Source organism: Macadamia integrifolia, unplaced genomic scaffold, assembly GCF_013358625.1.
Source record: "Macadamia integrifolia cultivar HAES 741 unplaced genomic scaffold, SCU_Mint_v3 scaffold1623, whole genome shotgun sequence".
Classification (NCBI taxonomy): Eukaryota; Viridiplantae; Streptophyta; class Magnoliopsida; order Proteales; family Proteaceae; genus Macadamia; species Macadamia integrifolia.
Window position 1 is genome coordinate 92,416 of NW_024868282.1, and position 20,521 is coordinate 112,936.

The 20,521-nt window shown below is 38.1% G+C and overlaps 2 protein-coding genes across 3 annotated transcripts in view; one reads left to right on the plus strand and one right to left on the minus strand.

The window, feature by feature from the left end:
- Positions 1-1,652: 1,652 nt before the first annotated feature.
- LOC122064355 (squamosa promoter-binding-like protein 7) lies at positions 1,653-13,218 on the plus strand. Its single transcript, XM_042628073.1, has 3 exons — positions 1,653-2,692; positions 2,821-2,939; positions 12,514-13,218. Exons 1-3 carry the CDS (start codon positions 2,136-2,138, stop codon positions 12,993-12,995), a joined length of 1,158 nt encoding a protein of 385 aa, XP_042484007.1. The 5' UTR covers positions 1,653-2,135; the 3' UTR covers positions 12,996-13,218.
- Positions 13,219-15,929: 2,711 nt separating this feature from the next.
- The window catches only part of LOC122064354 (squamosa promoter-binding-like protein 8), a 7,708-nt gene continuing 3,116 nt past the window's right edge, over positions 15,930-20,521 (minus strand). Inside the window, exons 5-6 of one of the 2 annotated variants that reach the window (XR_006135667.1) lie at positions 16,271-16,333; positions 15,930-16,170 (exon numbers count right to left, since the gene is read on the minus strand). The gene's annotated coding sequence lies outside the window, so the exon portion shown is untranslated. The remainder of the gene's footprint in view (positions 16,171-16,270; positions 16,334-20,521) is intronic. The other variant, XM_042628072.1, reaches the window with a different exon arrangement.

Consider the following 20,521-nt stretch of genomic DNA (forward strand, 5'->3'; position numbering starts at 1 on the left):
CATATATAATTACATCAAAAACCCAGAAAGAAGACTGTTTTTTAAACTGAAACATTGCCATATAAAACTTTGAATAACACATTGAATACTTTTGGAAGAACAAAGATAATAGAACATGAAGGGATTGGTGGAGCTAGAGATGTAGTGGGACATGGGAGTGGGAGTGCTCTGGGATGAAGCTGCAGTAGAGAGAGAGAGAGAGAGAGAGAGAGAGTTTTGTAAAAAGAGGAAATCACGCAGCTCCTATTGGAAGACCTAACCATAATAACTTAAGGCACCATTTGATAACGTTTCGTTTTTATCGTTTCTGTGTTTTCTTGTTCCTAGAAATAGAGAAACAACCTAAAAAACGTTTGATAAAATTGTTACGTTTCATCCATTTCTAGAAATACAAATCAAAATTTATGTCTATTTACAATTCTAAATATGAATTTGGCGTAACAAGTCTGACTTGTTTCGTTGTTTATAGAAATGAATTTGAGAGAAGAAAAAAAATATTGTTGTGCCCGATAAATCTCTCAACTATTTAAACCTAAAAAGAAGTAACTGAACCTTCCCTTCCTTTTGGGCATTCGATGATATTATTGAGTTTTTTAGTGACATTATGTCTACAAAAAAACGTTTCGAAAATTAGGATTATCAAACATTAAAAAACAATTTTTGTTTCTGAAAACGTAAAAAAACCTTTTTCTGCTGTTTCTAGATACAGAAATAACAGAAACATTATCAAACGGTGCCTAAATGTTCACTTTTTCAACAGAATCTCCAGTAATTAAGTTGAAACCATAAATGATTGCTTGCTTGGAAAACCCTCTCCCTTTAATCTTTTTTTTTTTAGGTAATCCATATATTTTTTTTGTCCATATAAGAAATTTAATTCGTCTAAAATTCTATGGATAGGCAAATAGTGTTAGGGTTCACTTGACAAATTCGAGGGGCTTATGAATTATGTCACAACTGCTACAACCGATCTTCCACAATCAGAAGGTATAAACTTTTTGGGAGAAATATGTATGTCCTTCTCAAGTGACAAAATTGAGAGGTAAAATGATAATATTTGCCCTTTGGTTTAAGTCGTCCTTTCATGCAATTATCTATAGTGACCCCTCTCTAAGTCTCTCTCTTTTTAGTTACACTTGAAGAATTGAGAATTAAGAAGTAAGAATTAAGAATTAAGAATTAAGAATTAAGAATATAAAAAAAAAAAAAAAAAAAATAAAAAAAAGAAGAAAGAAAGAAAGAAAGAAAGAAAGAAAGAAAGAAAGAGAGAGAGGGAATGAATGATGTGCATCCATGAATGAGTCGAGGAGTGGGTCCCGGTATAAGTGATATTAAACAGTGCATGGGACACACGGAAACATATAAGAAGCCCTATACTCTGTAGGTGGGCCATGCCCAGGTCATTGGTGCAGATAAAGGATGAAAATAAGAAAGGGTTTGGTGATCTTGAACGCTGGCAAGGATTTGATATAGGATTCGAAGCTTTTTTTCAGATAGTGAGAAGAGAGTGATAATTGGGCTGGGCTGGGCAGCTCTAAATGCCCCTACTCTCTCTCTCTCTCTCACCTGTCTTGTCATACCCATCCTTTCCTCTCTGTCTCCACTGGCCTATGCACCCAGACTCTGCCAGAGTGCCTATTCTCTCACTTTTTATGGGTTCTTATAGCTAAGTTAGAGCTGAACTGAGTTCAAAGTCTCGAACCATTTGAGTCCACGTGTACGGCCAGCCTTCGTCATCTTCCGCACGGGCACTTCCAAGTCTCCATTTCCAACTCCTCTCACGTGTCACCTCCCTCCATCTTCCCACTTCTCTGCACCTCTCTTTCTTTCTTTTACGTTGGAAAGTGAAGAGAACACGACGGTACGCAACTCTTTAGTGTTCAGTCTTCACTATTCCCTCTCTCTCTCTCTCTCTCTCTCTCACGTCAGTGTCTGAGCTCTGTGGCTACGCAGCTTTGCCTTAAAAACAGAAAACTTACTTCTATTGGAGCAGCACATAGGTGGGACTTGGGAGAGACCCTTCTACCATTACTTCCTCTCTCTAGTCTCTTCTCTTTCTCCTTTCTTCTTTTGTATAAACAACAAAGGAGACTACTCAGAGAAAGAGAGAAAGAGAGAAAGAGAGAGAGAAAGAGATGGAAAGTGAAGGGAGCGGATTCAACAACGGTTATAGAGGGCAAATTGGTAATAGTAGCAACCTGTCGTGGGGTTTCTGGGACGTCGGCACGTCTCGATTCGACTGGACCAACTCTTTCTCCGATGAAACTACGCCGGCAACCACGGCAGCGCAGTTGCACCACCACCACCACCACCAGGTGGACCATGCGCACTCGTACCAGTACCCGTCACTCTACGCTGGGGTATCGTCCCATATGCACCCTGACCCTCACCTCACTTGCTTGAAGCTTGGGAAACGTGATTACTTCGAAGACGGTGGCACTACCACGCCGTTCCACCAAATAACAGCATTCCCACTTGGGAAGAGGGGGAGGCCTTATGGTCTCATCGGTGGTGGGCCCTCTTCGTCGGCGGCAGGAGTCGTGGTGCCGAGATGCCAGGTGGAGGGCTGCCATGCGGTGCTCTTGAACGCCAAGGATTATCACCGCCGGCATAAGGTGTGTGAGGTGCACTCCAAAGCGCCTAAGGTGGTGGTGCTTGGTTTGGAACAGCGTTTCTGTCAGCAGTGCAGCAGGTGGCCTCCCTTTTTCTCCAACTCAAACCTCTTTTATTTTTTGGGTCTAATTTCCTCTTTTGTTTTGATGTTCAGTGTCTAATGGATTTTCGTTTGAAAATGTGGATTGTTTGGGGGGAGGGGTGTAGGTTTCATGTAGTAGCAGAGTTCGACGATTCAAAGAGGAGTTGCAGGAGGAGACTAGCTGGACACAACGAGCGGAGGAGAAAGAACTCTAATGATTCTAACACCAAGAACCCTTCTCGAGGTAAAGCTAAAGATAAGCTATCTCCGATTATAAATTGTTGCATTAACCAGGGTTTGCAATTTATGTCAAATATTTATTCTTTTGTTGTTGCCTCTCTCTCTCTCTCTCTCTCTCTCTCTCTCTCACACACACACACACACAAAATAAAAAATAGGGATCTGTTTTCCTCGTCCTTCTTTATTGAGTTGGGATCGGTGGCTTCTGTTTTACCTCTTAAATGACCATCCATATTGTTTACATGAGCTCTATGTTATCGCGAACATCTTGTTACATAATCAAATTTGGGAAAAAAATTGTAATAATTTGTGGAGAAAGGTGGTGTAAATGTCACGCTTTTTTTTTTTTTTTTTTTTAGCTTATTTTAGTATAACGCAATTGTAAGAACAACTTATTTCACCTCTGTAATCTAAAATTTGCAAGAGAATGACAACTCTTGAGTATAACATAATGATAAATCACTTTCAAATTATTTGGAAAACCTATGAAGTTAAAAAAATTTCAGAAACAAGATGAGGGACAATCAGGAAAGTTTCTTCGTTGTTACTTCTTTTTTTCCTGGGGGGGGAGGTGGGGGAAGGGAGGGGGTAAAAGTTTACTTCTTAGTTCACTACTTTGATTGCAATAAGATGCACCCATACCTATTTAGGGCTTTATGATTCTCTATTGTGATGTTCCTTTATGGATTTTGACTGATTTTATAATTCTTAATGTAATGTAAGCACATGACGAGTATTCCATAGAGTTGATGATTAAAGAGTCTGAGTTACTAAGTCATTAACAACCAACTAGTGCTTATGATGCGCCTCAAAAGGGGAGACCTCGAAGGAAGCTAGAAAATAAAGAAAGTACAAGATAACAAGGGTCAGAGAGGATTGCTTGACTTAAGGTTTAAAGAGGATCATTTTAACTCTGGGTCTCTTGTGGATTCACTCAAGTCAAGTGTGGGACTTAACTCACCACAAAGAAGACCTCAAACCCACATTGGGGCTCACCATGGCATACTCACAAGCTAAAAAAAAATACAAATTATCTACTATCCTTCAAACCAAAAGATACATATATCAAGGGGAGAAAAATAGCTGTTGGAAAAAATTCTTAGAAATATAGCCATTGGAATGTAGCAGTTGGAATATAGCCATTAGACATGTCCTAAGAAGAGCACATTTGAAAAAAAATGAGTTGCTTAAGAAAGACGTCAGAAGAGAGGGAGAAAATGGAGTGTGCAGTAAATGCTCATCATCATTACTACATCATTCTCTTTCGCTTTGAAAGATCTCGTCCTCAAGTTTAAAACGGTGATCAAAGTGGTGATTTAATCATTGGCCATGTTCTTTATTGTCAAGTGTGCTTTTCGATTTCAAATCGACTATGTAGACTTGCTCTCCACAAGAATCAAAACTGGCTCTGTGACCAAATTAATGCAGACTAAAAGCGAATATTATCAATTTAAACTAGAAAATAAAGAATATTATAGGGTACAAAAGGGTTAGAGAGGATCATTTAACTCGAAGATCAAAGATGGCCACTTAGCTCTGGGTCTCTTGGGAACTCACTCAACCCAAGTGTAGGATTCACTCACCACAAGAGGACCCAAACTCACAATGGGGCACACCATGGCGCACACATAAGTTCTAAAAGTACAAATTGTCAACTCTTATCTCTTGAAACCAAAATATGCATATATAAAGGTTAGGGAAAAAGAAATGTTGCAATATGGCCATCGGTATGTAGTCATTGGAATGTGGCTATTGGAATTGAAGAGAGGGCTTTAAAAAAAAAAAAGAGTTGTTGCATGGAAACATGTTAGAAGAGAGAGAGAGAGAGAGAGAGAGAGAGAGAGAGAGAGAGTGGAGTGAGCTAGGGGTGTCAAAAAAGCCCAGTCAGCCATGAAACCCGCTATAGACCACCCTGAGCCCGAACAGAGCCTGGACTGAGAGTTCAACCCATATGATGGGTTAGGGTTGAGAATTTCAGGCCTAAGGCCGGGTTGGCGCCTAGGTTGAGGACTCAACCCAACCCAACCTTATATATTAAGTATACAATAATATAAATATGTTAATAATTATAAATTGGTACTTATAGAAAAGGTCAGCAAAAAGTCATTCGATTTCCACAATCTACATATATACGCAAATTTTGGTCTTTGGCCTTTGCAATGCATCAATATGAAGCAACCAAGTAACCAAGACTACTAGGCTGGGCTGAATTGGGTTAAGCCTGGGCAAATCAAGATCCATCAGGGTTGGGCCTGGGCTAGGGCTGAGATATCCCAGCCCGACCTAGGGCTGGGCAGGGCTTGAGTTGATTAAGAGACCTTAGGGTTGGGGTGGAATTTTTAAAAACCCAGTCCAATCCGACCCACTGACACCCCTAGAGTGAGCATTTATTGCTACCATTATAACTACATTAACTAGAAATTGACTTGCGTTATGCTTTTAATGATTAATAGTTGTGATGGATTTTATATTTGAAATTGGTTTGCTAATAAACTAATAACTTTAATAAAGTTAGGAATTGCTTCTCTTAATTATAAAAGATCTTATAACAATTATTATTGTTATTAATATTAAGGTAATATACATTTGGTTGGCCCCAGAAGTTTGTCACTTTTTAGACAAGTAGGCTTTGAGTCATCTGCTCACGTTTCAGGTTTCAGCCCAATTAGGGTTTGCAAAATGGTAAAATAGAGCTATAAAAATCTAGTATGGAAGAGTTTATAGTAGTATTATCGAAAAAAAAAAAAAGATTTTATAGCAGTGGGTAGAGTACTATAGTCGTGCTTGGACTACATGTGTAAAATTTTGTGGACTATCAAAGGATGCTTATCTCAACAGGGCCATAAATTGTCATTTTTCATTATTATTATTAGGGTTTTCTTTCATGTCATTCCACCTAGTGAAACAATTCACTTCACTATGACTTTCTTACCCCCCTTTCACTCATTTTATTCAATATGTGAAGGTTTGTATAGTAATTTCACAAACTCATAATACTTTACCAAGACTCTACCCTAGTTCACCTTCTCCTTCCCTCCCTTTCCTGCTATGGGATCTCCCTATGTAGTCATCATGGTAAAAGAGCAAGTACATCTTCCTTCGATGAATATCGTCGCTAAAGTTGTTCTATAAGAAACGTTGTTGAAACCGTGGAAGCCGATGATGCTATAGGTGAAGCATTGATGCCCATACCTGGAGACAATGCTATGCCCATACTTGGAGATAATGCTAAGGGAAGGTTTGTGAAGCCACTCATAATTACACAGCCAATGAGTGAGGAAGAGACGGTGGCGACGATGAGGTCTCATTGGACGTCGAGGCAGGTTGTGTAGCCTAAGTTGATCAGGTCAAACTTATAGGACTCGTTAGGTTGGACCACAATGAGGTTGGCAACAAAGTGGTTGGAGATAAAGGTGGAAGGCATCAATGACGACGCATGTTCCATTGGAGTCATTGAGGATGCTCCCATTGATAAAGTTTCCTATTTAGAACTCATTCAAATGGTCGAGAAGGGGAAGGGAAAGTTGCATTATTAGCTTCAGATGGAATTGGTTCCTGTGGAGCAGTAGAAACCATAGTTTTAAAACTCGTTAAAATTTCACTAATTTTGACATGTTCGAGACGAATTAGGAAGCGAACCCAAAATCAACATTGTTTCTTTGAAACTTCTCATATAACCATTAAACCCCTCCCCCCAAATGGCCAATTGAAGAACATGAAAAATACATTGTTTCGGCAAAATTTTACCAAAATTTTGGTAGTTTTGGTTGGCCGAAGCGGCGAAACAAAATTAGATTTTGAACCTTAGTAGAAGCTCGAAAATTTTCCAAGACCAACAATCTATAACATCTCATCATTCTCTGATGCAAGTCCTGCAACCTATTTGCAGGTCATAGCCCCTTCGCACCCTAGGCCCTTATTTTATTATTATGATCCCAATATTGACTCTCTGCGCCTCACATGTGGTAGGGGAAGGAGTGGTTTGTGAACCTTAAAGTAGTCGCACCCTTTTTCATGAACTCAGAGTTGCGTCCTCAGCCTCCATTGTTGTCTAAGGTAAATTTGTGCTACGCACACCCTCCGCCATTGTGCTCAACTACCATGACCTCTGAAAAAATATGGCCACACCCTTCTCCATGAACTTAGAGTTGTGTCCTCTACCTTCGTTGCTATCCTGGGTAATTGTTATGTTGTGCACGCCCTTCTCTTGTGCACTCCACCTTGATTTCTGCCTCCACTGCTTCACCACTCGTTGGCCTTATCCTCGCTAGCTATACCCCCTTTGGCGATGATAGGGTTCCAATGATCTATGAGCTACGAGATTATCCCATTCGGAGAAGCCTCTTTCTAATGTGGGTGTTCCAGTAGTTTTTGATTTTTTTATTAGGAGGAAGTTGGATGGGTGAGGGAGGGGAGAAGGGACCATATTACTTCTAAATATCAAATGCATGGGAGCTCCTACATTGTAAATGAACCAGGTGGAATTTAGATGCAATCTCTACTCTTTGCGAGCTCTACCCTTCTTTTAATAGAAAATTAATATTTATGGTGTTTCAAACTATCATCAAACTTCAAGTGCTCATTGCACGTCAAGGTTTAAGGGCTTTAAAGTAGAACTCACTGATCCCAAAAGGCTTCTATGATAATTGTCGTGAAAGATAATGCTCGGATGGGGGCCAATTATATCCTAAGTTATCTAATGGTGTATTCTAGAAAGGATAAACGAGGAACTCCCACAGTTGAATTGGATGTAAGAATCATTGAAGCTAGGAGGCTACATAAACTGAGTGGAGGTCAAACTAGATTTGCAAATTAAGCTTGGCTTATGACCTTGGAAGGGCCTCTCCAACTTGAAGCTTAAGCTTTTGGGCTGATGTCATTAAATGGTATCAGAGCGAGTTGTATGTACACAAGCCATGTGGGGGGCCATGGCCCAAAGCTGGGGGAATTGATGTAGTGAGTGTGTTCTCCATGGCTAGGAATTGGAGTTTTTGTTCCACATTGGTCGGGTAGTGTACAATAATTTTGCTTATGACTTGAATGGTCTGTCTAACTTGAAGCTTAGGTATTTAGGTTGGACAACGTCATTAAGGTCAAGAGTTGAAGGGCAAATGCATGAGTGGTTGTCTGTAGATGATAATGGGTTTCTAATCTAATTGTAGAGTGCGATTCTTTGCAGACTCCTAACTAAGGATTAAAGTATCGATATCAGTCGCCGTATCAGTTGGCTAAATTTAAAATACGTATCGGTGGGTATTATATCGAAGATACGCACATAAATAGATAAGATGCAAATTTTTATACATTTTCGTCTTTAAAAAACAAAACAAAAAAAAATGTTAAAAGAGCAGTATATAACATTTATCATGCATAACATTGAAATGAAGAACACCGAACTGAGAGACAAGTGTATTCAATTGAAATTGTTCAAAATGATAAGGTTTCTTATTGTAATAGTCTGTTGTTGACTTTCTCAATGACTCATGTTTGATGCAATATTTTAGTTTGTTTTACTTAAATATACTCAAGCAGAGTAAAAAAAAAAAGCAGTAAAACAAACTTAATTGTTTGATCTTGCCATCCAGCTTCTTATAAAAAATAGTACTAAAACATTGCAAAAGGGATGTCCATAACTGAATCAATTTCTGATCATTTATATTGATGTAGTAGATGTAGACCACTTGTAAAATTTTGCCACATGCTCAAAGGGTCAAGTTCACATCAAACTTAATTGTTTGATCTTGCCATCCAGGTGAAGTTAAACTGTTTCCTAGGAAGGGTACCATATGCACAAGTGCACAAAGAGAGAGAGAGAGAGAGAGAGAGAGAGAGAGAGATGCATCTCTATCTTCTTTTGAAAGAAGAGATCAAAATTCAATAGAGAGATCATATCGTTGAAGGAGTGCATCTAGGAATATGTTGCGTTAAGAAAGACATACAATAATCAACTAAAGTAAATGGTGGAAATGCTATGAAGACAATGGTGAAATACATAATAGATATGCTGGAAATTTATGGTTGGTCAAGCTATAAGATGCTTCTTACACGTGCTCTTAGTCCTTGAGTAGATAGTTCCCATATCCGCTCTATGCATTATCTTGTGCATCACGCAACACACTCAGCAACTTGAGCAATCATGACACGATATATGCTATTCAATTTTGTGGAAGGATACACACGGCTTGTTGCAAGGGAAATGATGACACTAGTTGTTGTGATGATTTTCATTGAAATTAAGAATTAAATGGAATAGAGAAATCACACTGAAGACATTAATTTGGCTGCAAGGACTCAGGAGATATAACTGGAGGAGATGATCGATATGAGAATGCCATAATTCATGACAAAAAGGATATGAAAGAATGGTAAATCAAGATTGTGAATTCTATTGGGTAATTGCAATTGTGCTTCAAATTTTGGAAACTTAAATGTTGCCAACAGGAAGAGCAAACTCTGTTTCGAAAGTGAAATGGGTTCTACAGATATGAACCTTAAGTATCAGTGAGTATCGGTGAGTATCGATGGGTATACGAATCGATACGCATGTAATTCAATTGTTCGAGGCTCAATTGTATATATTGTTGATATAGTACGATACACACCGATTATCTATAGAACCTAAAAGAACCCGACTTTGCTGCATCTTTTGCCAAGGAGTCGATTGGATTGGCTTCCATGAAACAATGGGATATTTTCCACTCAATCAAATCAAGGAAGAATGCCCATCCAATCTTGAACTGCAAACCAAGGGATATGATTCAGCTGGATGCAAAACACAACTGTTGATGAATTCAACTTAATCCAAAGATTTGATACTTCCAACTCTGCAGCTAGGTACACTCCACGAATGAATGCCATAAACTCTACCTGAAAATTTGTTTGGATACCAAGGAATTCATTATATGATCTAAGAACCGTACCCATATGATCTTTAAAGACGCCTCTTGCTCTTACTCTCCCTGGATTACCCAATGAGCAACCATTAAGATTAAGTTTCACCCATCCCGTCGTAGGTAGGCACAAAAAAATGCGAAGTGCACAGCGAGGATTGGGCCTTACTATTCTAACCCAATTTCTTGAAACATGTGAGATCTGAAACTAAATAAATTGATACTTTTAAGCATGGCTGAATCTTCTTCAAATCTCTCAACACGATATCAAAAGTTTGTTTCGCAGTCCTCCAAACACCTTCATACCAATGACAGTTGCATTGTAACCAGATATTGTATGGATTGAGCACCAACCCAATCGACCATGCCCCTTTTAGAGAAGTGAGAGATCGTTTATGGGACCACCATCGGAGGAACTCACTCCATTCAAAGATTGTAGGCCAAGAGAGACCAATAAGATTGGTGCTTAAATGTTCAAACTAATACTCTTTTTCCACCATAACATTTTTCTATTTTGTGTCTACGTTGGCAATGATAGTGCAATTTTTTAATTTTATTTTAATAATTTTTATTAACTTTTACTTTAACATGTCATGTTAACCTCTAAACAAGGTTCAAGGTATCGGGTTTCAACCCTTGGAGAGACCAAAATTTTGGTTGAAACCTGAGAAATTTTGAGGAAACCAAAGAATTTTTCATAGTTTGGTGGAAACCTAGGTTTCGACCCCCAAACTGTGCGTGTGTTTTTTTTTTTTTTTTTGCTTATTTTTTGTGTACATCCTATTTTAGACATTTCTAACATATTCACATCATTAGTTTCATAAAAAAAACACAATGAGTCATACTTGTGTGGTGAACCAAAGGTTCGGTAATCATTACGCTGAGTTGTTGACTGAAATATGTTGAAGGTAAATGCATTTTCAAAAAAAGAAAAAAAAAAGAACAAAAAGGGCCACTGTGAATGCGTAGATGGGGTCCTCCTAAGTAACATATAAAAAATGTATATAATTCTACTCTATTTACAAGTATATCCTATAAAAAAAATTGATTTTTGGGGAAGTTGGGACTTACCTTTTTGGTCCAATCTGTCTTTCTTATGTAGAAGCAAGAACCACCCTTAGATTCTACTTTGTTAGGCAAAAAATGAAAAGTTCCATTGTTTCCCCAAGTTTCCCACTCCTAGGGGAAAAAACTAAGAGGGTCGAATTCTGTTAAAGAAAGCTTAGGTTTCTTTTCAAACTAACTTATATAGGACCTGGTTCCACCCAAAGGGTTGAACCAGTTGGTTTGGTCAAAATTTCCAGTGTTTCAGTGGAAACATTGGAAATTTCATCAAATTTGGTTGAAACATGGTCGAAACCTGTGACTTTTAAAAGTCAAAAGATTTACCATTTCGACCCCTCGGTCCTCGAACCATGCCTCGAAACCTGAATTTCTTACTTTCGCCATTGAGGCAGGTCAAAATTACTCATTAAGCTCATTTTCTAACCTAAAAGGCCAAACCACTCAAAATTGGATTTTAAAACCACAACCAATGATACAAATAGTAAACAATGGTGTCAAGTGGGCTTGTCCAGGCTTGTTCTTTTGTAATTCCCTTCTTTCTGTTTTTCTTTTAATGCAATGGGACCTTGTAGCCAAAAAAAGTGGTCCAAGTAGTGTCTTTAACTTGTTGGTAGATATATGTGAAGCGCTTTTGATTACTGCTGATCTTCCATGAAAGTGTAGAGAAACAAGGACTTGGTCTATAATATTAGGTTAGCCTCATACCTTATGTCTCCCTTTTGTTGTTTTGACAGTTTGGGTTCATTGGGGATTTTTACTGATAGATGGAGGCACTCGGAAGTAAGTAACCGAAGGTTGGAATCTGAACACTCATTGAAATATAAGCTGAAAGAAACCATTGTCTAAACGTTCTGTTATTTAGAGACAAACCCATTACCCATGTATTCATTCCATAGGTGGAATAAAGTGGCACTAGCTTATTTATTGTGTTTTGTTGCTAATAGGTTGTCAAATGAACTGTTTTGAATGGTTATGTAATCCTTTATTATCTCTTTCTTTTACTTGCCGTTGTGTTTGTTAAGAAGAATAACTTTGTGTCTATGGCATTTTGTTTCGTCACGACGCTTTGTTTTGAATGCTAGGTCTGGTTGCAGAATAAAATCTTGTGTATAGTGATTATGGTAGAACATCAGCACGATTAAAACAAAGGATATGTGTTGGGGGTATGATGTCTTGTATTCGTCATTGCATAAGTTGCTGATTCCAAAGGGTTGTTAAAGAGCTTGAAGGCTCGAAGTAGGGATGTTTACTGCTTTTCACTACTTGCGGTAAAAATTGAATGATTTTCATTCAACTCCGGCCCATGTGGTTGTAGAGTCAGTATGAGCCCGCGGGACTAATCAAGCCGGAGGCCTAGATACCTTCGTTAGTTTAAAAAAAAAAAGAAAAAAAAAAAAGAAGTGGGAGAATGAACAACTATAACCTTATTCTCCATTGATAGTGAAGTAGATCTCATCTCACCATGTGATTGTGTTTGTATACGAATTCCATTCTTTTCTGCATTGTTTTAGGGTTCTTGTTTTTTGCAATATACCTTGTTATTCATTGTAATGACCTTTTCCCTTCATATATTTTCAATAATTTAAAAGCAAAGTGAGGAAACTAGAGTTCTATTCTCTGCAGAAAGTAAATCCACAGGCAGAAGAATATCTTGTTTATCATCATCATCGTCGGAGGGACGTGCTCTCTCTCTTCTGTCATCTAGGTCTGGTTCTGCGGTTTCTTCTGCTGATATTTCCTTGCGATCAAGTGCTGCACTTCGTGAGCTGATCGCGGAGAATCGTGCAGCCACCATTGCCAGGCAGCTTTTCTCTGACCGAGATCACTGGAACCACTACCACCTCCACCACACAATGGATGAGTTGGGTGGTGGTGCACAACCAACAATGTTCCCTAACATCTCCCACCAACAGCATATGCAGCAACCAGAACCAGCTGAGTGGGATAGGTTCCATGAATCAGGTGCACACTTGACACTAGACCTTATGCAGGCACCTAGCTCACCTTTTGGGTTCTTATCAGGGAGGAACAAGAGTACCAAAGAAGATGAAGATGATGAGTGTGTGGAGATATGGAAGTCCTTGGAGGGGACCCATGTGGTCTGAATGCTCATTGCTTGAGCTTCTAATCCTATTGCTTTAGATCTCATCTGCTACAGGTGGGGTGCAAGTGCAATAGGAGGCAATCTTTTAGGCCAATGTATTGTTATTTGTATCTTAAATAAGTTGATGTTCCTCAGAATTTTTCATTTTATGTCACAACTCAGTTAACTTTAAACCTAATTCTTGTTTTGGGTTGAAATAATAATTACGGGCACAATACCTCAAACAGGATAGCCATCACCATATAAAGAATCTTCTGAACCCACACCGAGGAAGTAAAGTAATACATAGAAACTTCACTTTTTCATTTGCTAAATGCAACTGTTTTAACAACTTGAGATTATTGTTTCACTAATTATCATTGGGGAGAGGTTCCCTAAAATGCAGTGTAGTCCCTGCACCAGTGTAGGGGCTAATGGGAGAGTTCATCGAAGTATTAATAACTGTCAAATTTTTTGCTTTTCATGGGGTTAGGATTGTCATATCACCTCTCATTTGTCTAGATGCAAGGGCCACATTATCTTTTTTATTTTTATTTTTATTTTAACTCAATTCCTACATTGCCATTGTTAGTAATAGAGGTGGGACCCATTAAGGTGTCAATTGGTACCAATATTGGAACTAAGGGTGTAAGTTTAGCCCTGCGGCTTGGACCTGCCTTAGCTCACTCTAGGCCTGAAAGGGGCATGGGCTTAGATTTTTTACATTAAGGGTGGGGTAGGGTTGAAAAACACTAAACTTGGGTAGACTCAGTTCGGCCCAACCTGATCATGATTTTATATATAATATAATTTAGGGCTATCATCATATCAATTTATTAAGAATAATGAAAATTAAGTTTTTTTTTGTTTTTTTTTGTAAATGCATAGGACACAAATGCCAAAAGGAAGGTCAATTAGGTTCAAAAATTAGGGTCAATTAGGGCCAACTGGGCCCAATCAAGATCAATTAAGGCCAAGTTGGATTAGCATGAGTCCGGCGGGGTTGGGCCTGGGAATGAACCCAACAAAGTTGGATTGGGCCTGGGTAAAGTTTTGATGTGGGGTAGGGCTGGGCTTTTAAGAAACCCAGCCATGTTTCACACATAATTGAATTCATGCCAAATTTCATATCAAAATACCAAAATATATATATAACTTTTTTTTTTTTGTAAAATTGCAATATATATATATGGAAAAAATATTATATCAAAACCGTATCAAATATGGAAACGTACCAAATAAAAACCATATATTGTATTGAATAAAAATTGTATCAATCCATATCGAACCAGAACGGTATATATTGAAATGAATGATTTTTTGTTATTTTGATATTGACCCTTGACCTGTTGTACCATACGGAATTGACACGAGCTAAGACTCAATTTCCTCTTCTTTCTCCACATGCGCCACTGCACACGCCCAACTTACCCAACCGCTGCAACACACTCACCACTCACCATTCACCTCCTATCCTGGCCCCCATTCCCAAACCATTTAGGTTTTTATCCCAACCCCCACTGCTAATAATAATAATGATAAAAAAAAAGTCTTAAACCTAGGTTGCATCCCTCTTAACATATGGGGTTCTCAATGCCTAGGATCCCCATATGATTGTGATGTGTTCCGTCAGGATGGTGACCAGTCAGCGACCTATGGTATCCTCTCTCATATATTGGAATAAAGTCTTAAAAGTTGGGTTGAAAATTCAACTTTGGCACCTGTTGGGGGGGAAATACAAGTATGGTGGCCTAGCTAGCCATGCGGGGGACGGTTGAGCTTCCCTACACATATGTTCACTTCTATGTACGGATTAGATATTAGCACCTGTCCTTTTCGTTTATATAAATACCTTTTTTTGACCTTTTTAAATGGTTAGCAAGTGAGCCAGGTGTTAGCATTTAATCCATAAGTGTAGAGATACTCTAATTGTGGAGGTTTTTTTTTTTTTTTTTTTTTTTTTTTGCTAACGATGGTTATTTAAGCCATATTAACCCCACAATTGAATGAACCTGATTATACTAGGGTTGAATGAGAATCATTCAACTTTCACTGAAAATAGTGAAGAGTACTAAACATCCCGTGTGAGTGGCCTAAGGTATGCCTAGTGAGAGTCGAACGATGTCCAAGTTTACTGTTTGTATCAAGTCCGTTGCTCACCAACTCTGCTACCCACTTGAATTAAACTAGAGGATTACCTACCAAGGTTTTAAAACTCGAGATCATTGTTTGGAATCATTTTACCCTTTTTTTTAACCAGTGGATAGATCATAGATCGAGGATTAGTATTTGCCAATACTGATTCAATCTAGACGATCTTGATCAATCCAATCTGATTTTTAAGACAATGATACCCCCCACATTGCTCCAAGCAATGCTTCCTTGATGAGACTGTTTTGAGACAGTTATGATCCTGATCTCAAGGCAGCTGAGTTGAATCTTCTAAAACTTGAGCCGTCAAGATCCAGGGTTCACCTTCTCCTAAATATTAAGGCATTTTGATAGGAAACGCCGGATGGTTTTGCAATTTCTTGTCTCCCAATCTATACTTTTCTGCGCTGAAATACCTTGGAAATGCTCTCACCTTTACTCAAGATTTAACCAATTGGAAGATTCCTATCCCAACTCCTTAAGCATTTGTTATATGGAGGATATATATAAGTTTCAGGTAAAAAGGCACATTAATAAAGAAGTTAACCATAAATAAGACTATGTACACAATGGTGATATCGCACTCTCTCCTTCTCTTACACTCTCTTTTCTTCTTAATTATGTGAGTCTTATCTTATATATGAATCATAAATGAATCCTTTTGGTGCATCCATTGGCTTGACGTGAGATATGCCATTATCCCTTCTCATCAAATAACGTTTCTCTGCTTTTGATGAGAGAAAATTATTAAATATTATTGATATCAAACTACTATCTAAAAATTGATCAAAGCAAATCAGGAGAACCATTCTCATACGATCTTAATCCACGCACATGAAATCGACAAGAAAAACCTGATCCACACTCTCTCTCTCTCTCACATGAGGGGAAACTACTACCTAAGGAATTAATGTGCCACCCTGATTCGTCTCCCCCACCAAACAACCAAAGACAATCACCTTCTCACTTTGATCACGTGTCCATGCTCGAGCAACAGCCAACTCCCTATCAGACAGGACCCCCACAAGAAGCAGTCCCACGTGCCTCTGGAAAGAATTTGCCATTAACATCATCAGTACTGGCTTCACAAGAGAGTTAGCAGGCAATAAGGATGGACCATCAGCCCCAAGACTTGTAGAAGCTTACAGAAGGTGTATAAAAGAACAAAAACAGGTGCAAGGTCCATCCACAAGAGGACGAGAGAAAGGCCTACAGTGGTGCAAAGAAAACACATAAAATTATAGTATGAATTTTTTTTTTTAATTCTAAATATTATATGGGATGCGGGACAAACTCTAGAATTTTATTAAAAATGACACTAAAAGTAAAAAAATAAGGAGGGAACATAACCCGCCTTTCCCCAATCCAAAAGAGACAAGTCACTCTATCACTTTCAAACTTAAAAAAAGAATCCATATAAAATAACCTATTACATTTTAAAGACTGGTAAACTAATTTTGTTCTCTCGAATGATGCAATTAAGAACACCTGGAGGAAGATCATCATCATAGAAAATCAAATTTATTGTAAACTTACAAACAAAATTAGCTAATCAATCCATTACTTGATTACTTTCCCGAAATGAAAATGAGATGTGGGTTCTTAAAGAATTTTAGGATGAAATTGTTTTGTATATAAAAGAATGGGAAAAGGTTGGGTATGCCGCTGATATCAAGTATCCTAGTACCCATTGTGTCTATCTCTCTTTTTCTTTTTTTCTGAAATGGCCCTCATATCATTCTTGAATGATTCTCTATCATGTGTTCCTATTGGTGCTATCCGCTAGCATACTTGATATCGACGGCATACCTATCCCTCTCCCATAAAGAATATAAAGAGTATTTATCCAAAAGGAAAAGGATAAATTGAAAAAATAGTTACCATTCCTCTCTCCCTTGCTAGGCTAAGTAGGGAAGAATGGACCATGGAGGATGGTGGGAAGGACCAGGAAAAGGACCCTTCAACCGAAATGCAGAAGAATTCTTTGTTAGGTCACTATTCATATCTTTCAAGTTTCAATTCTCGTATGATTCATGACTATGATGTTAAATAATACACCTAGGTTGAAGATTTTGAAAGGTTGGAATTCTCCAGAAGCCCATCTGCAGTTTGTAATCATGGGATTATAGAGAGAGAGAGAGAGAGAGAGCACCAAATATTATTCAATGAGATAAATGTGCATCCATCTCTTAGCTAGTTCTTCTCTTCATGGAACAACTGTTGGATTTAGTGTGTCCATTAAACGTAATTTTTTAAATTATTTAATAATTAATTTACATGATGACAGTGAACGATTGGTTATCCTCATATTTATACGTAAAATTATGTACAATTATAGGTTGAATTGGTATTCTATTGATGTATGATTGTCACACTATGTGTTCTCGAAAATTGAGATTTCATACACAAATATGAACACACATTTGTGTATATTAAGCTGGACTGTATTCTGTTCACGAACAAGATTCTTTTTAATAGTTTGTTTTTTGTCCCAAGACTTAGAAGGTTTTTATCATTGTATTTAAGTATTATGTGTTTTAGTGTACTAATAGTTAAAATCCTCTACTAATAGTTAAATTCCTTTGAAAAGTTTGCGATTATGGACTATCAGGTAATCTTAAGTCCATCTTAAGATAGTTTAAATCCTCTAATGTTGGGAAAAACACTCACTCACTAAAAGTTGTACCACGTGCCCCTTTGAAAAGTATTTGCCATTAACATCACTCACTTCACAGTTTCTCTCTCACCTCCGCCCTATTAAATTACCATCCTGTCCCCATATATTGAATTAAGAGAAATTTACTATCATTACCCTACACTTGGCCTATATTTATTAAAACTCCTTTTTCTGTTTTTTTTTCTGATACTTCCCTGCTTTTGGATTTTTACATCTCTTTCTCCCCTCCTATTTTTAAATACCCATATTACCCATCATTTTCACTTATAACCAGTTAATATGTCCTTCTTATTATTATTATTATTATTATTATTATTATTATTATTGTTGTTATTATTATTATTATTATTTATTCATTTTCTGTCTTCTTCTTATTCTTCTTACAGAAGCGAAAGCAGCCCCCCTCACCCACCCTCATCCCTACCCCTGCTCTGCAATAACCCCAGGCAAGGTTGAAGAGGGTACAGTTGACCACCAGCACACCAATGTCCTTGGGCCTCACCCCTGTCTTCTTGGACAGCTCGTCCAGGCCACAAACATCACCGTCGACGTCTCTGCTCTTCCTTCCTTCATTTTCTTGCAGTTCTCCAAAGACATCATCACTTTGAGTATGTTCGAGCTTGTTCTATGAATTCCTCTTTCAATACTTGCATTGTTTAGCAATTCAATTTCAGTTTCCACTGACTTAGCCATGAGTGTAATTAATGATCAGACTCTAAGAGATGGGCGGAAAGCAAGGGGTCACTCTAGTCAATGTAAGAATCCATTCTTTCAGTTTCAGATATCTCTCCTCATAGTCTCATTCAAGTAATCAGGTCGTCAACATAGTAACTAAGAACAACTCCATAACCCACAGTCACGAAAACTCTATGAACGTCAACAAATTACAGAGAAATCGAGAAGGTAGATGGGGCAGGAGCGAGGACGAGACATAAAGTAGAATCGTTACGGGTCTCTTCCCAAAGTTTCATCCACAGTTGCTCCTTGCTTAGGCTCAACCGGTATCGTGGCTAGGTATATCCCATGATGAGGTAGTGGTATCCAAGCTTGACGTATTGGATGTTCATGGACTGTAGGAAGTCCAGCAGCCGACGAACCCTCACCTAGAAGGTAGGGGAGGGTAGGGTGAGAGGGTTGGGTTGGAAGGAAACCGGGTGGTGCGGGTTTACTTCCATGGTGTTAGAAGGAGAAGAAGAAGAGAGACAATGGTTATATAAATAATAAAAAAGAGAAAATGGATGCAAGTGAACCAATTACCAGGTGAAAGTTAAGGTAATCTAGGTATTTAAAAAGAGGAGGGGAGAAAGTAATGTAAAAGTTCAAAAGTAGGGGAAAATCAAGAAATATAAAAGGTTACCAGGTGAAGAAGAAGAAGAGAGACAATGGTTATATAAATAATAAAAATGAGAAAATGGATGCAAGCAAACTAGTTACCAGGTGAAAGTGAAGGTGAAGGAGTGGGAAAGGGACCTATCTCCAACCAAACTATAGAGGAGATTCTTCGTTGGGTCACCATTGCATTGATACACGTGGCATGGAAGTACGGATCCATATGGTCACCTTTCAGGTTACAATTATCGTATAAGTCCCTACACTCATTATGTGTTAAATAATACACCCATAAAGGTTGAAGATTTGATGGGTTGGCACATCTGTCACACAGTTTAATCATCGGATTATTGGGCTTCTAAACTAGTTTTAAGGAGACAAGGAGAGGAGAGCCAATGAGAAGTGTTGAGTTGAAATCTTTTCCGCCTTTAATGGGAGAAACCAGAAGGCTGCTGGAGGGTTTTCTTGTCGGTGTCACCTTTTTGCATTGTATAGAAACTGATGATGACTTGTTACAGCCCATAACTAAGCAGACATCTTATAAACTGTTCCAAACAAGCACTAAGGAAATCTCTCCCAATGGTCATTAGCTTAGCCTAGCTAGTGATAGTAGCTTCGATGTCTTACGGAGGAGGTAATTGTAGGATTGAATCTTATCATATTCAGATTAAATAAATGAATATGTGTAGGAATAAGTGGTCCTTAATCCTACTAACCTCATTGATAATTAGCAGCACTGGTCAATAGGATAAAATAGTCAAAAAAAAAAAAAAAATTCCCACTCACATACCTTTCAATATGATGAGAAAGGCTTCAGCTGAAACACTGTAATGTACCCAAGCAGAGGGAAAAGGAGAGAGAGAGAACTTCCTCTAGCATCCACTTCTGTCCAATAATAGATGAATGAGGATTAGTTCAAATTTAACCACAGCTATACACTATATGGCTAGGAATTTGTGGATGCTAAAGAAAGTTTGTCCAGACCTCTCTTTCTCTCTCGCTAGCCTTACAATAGTGTAGCTGTGGTTAAATTTGAACTAGTCCTCATTCATCTATTATTGGACAGAGGTGGATGCTAAAGGAATCTCTCTCTCTCTCTCTCACGCACAGACAAAAGAGACACATGTATTAGATGTAGGAATCAATAATTTCTCATTTTCTCACAACTTTTCTTGACCTGTAAACCGGAAGTAATATTATTGTATCAAAATAAAGATATGTTTTGTTCTTGGCTCCTTTGATCAAACTTGTTTCAGGAACATGTTTCGTGTCAAAAAGGAAAATGTCAGTTTTCTATGTCAAAATTTTTTGTTTTTTTTTATAACGAAACTAGAATGATGGAACTACCTTTTGCCGTTCCTTCAATTCTCGTTTCTACTTTTTTTTTTTTT

Bases quoted from the DNA above. Each gene is read 5' to 3' on its own strand.
- LOC122064355 (XM_042628073.1), top strand. From the start codon at position 2,136: ATGGAAAGTGAAGGGAGCGGATTCAACAACGGTTATAGAGGGCAAATT. The intron at 2,693-2,820 runs GTGGCCTCCCTT...GGAGGGGTGTAG, and splicing joins TTCTGTCAGCAGTGCAGCAG to GTTTCATGTAGTAGCAGAGT. The intron at 2,940-12,513 runs GTAAAGCTAAAG...TATTCTCTGCAG, and splicing joins CACCAAGAACCCTTCTCGAG to AAAGTAAATCCACAGGCAGA.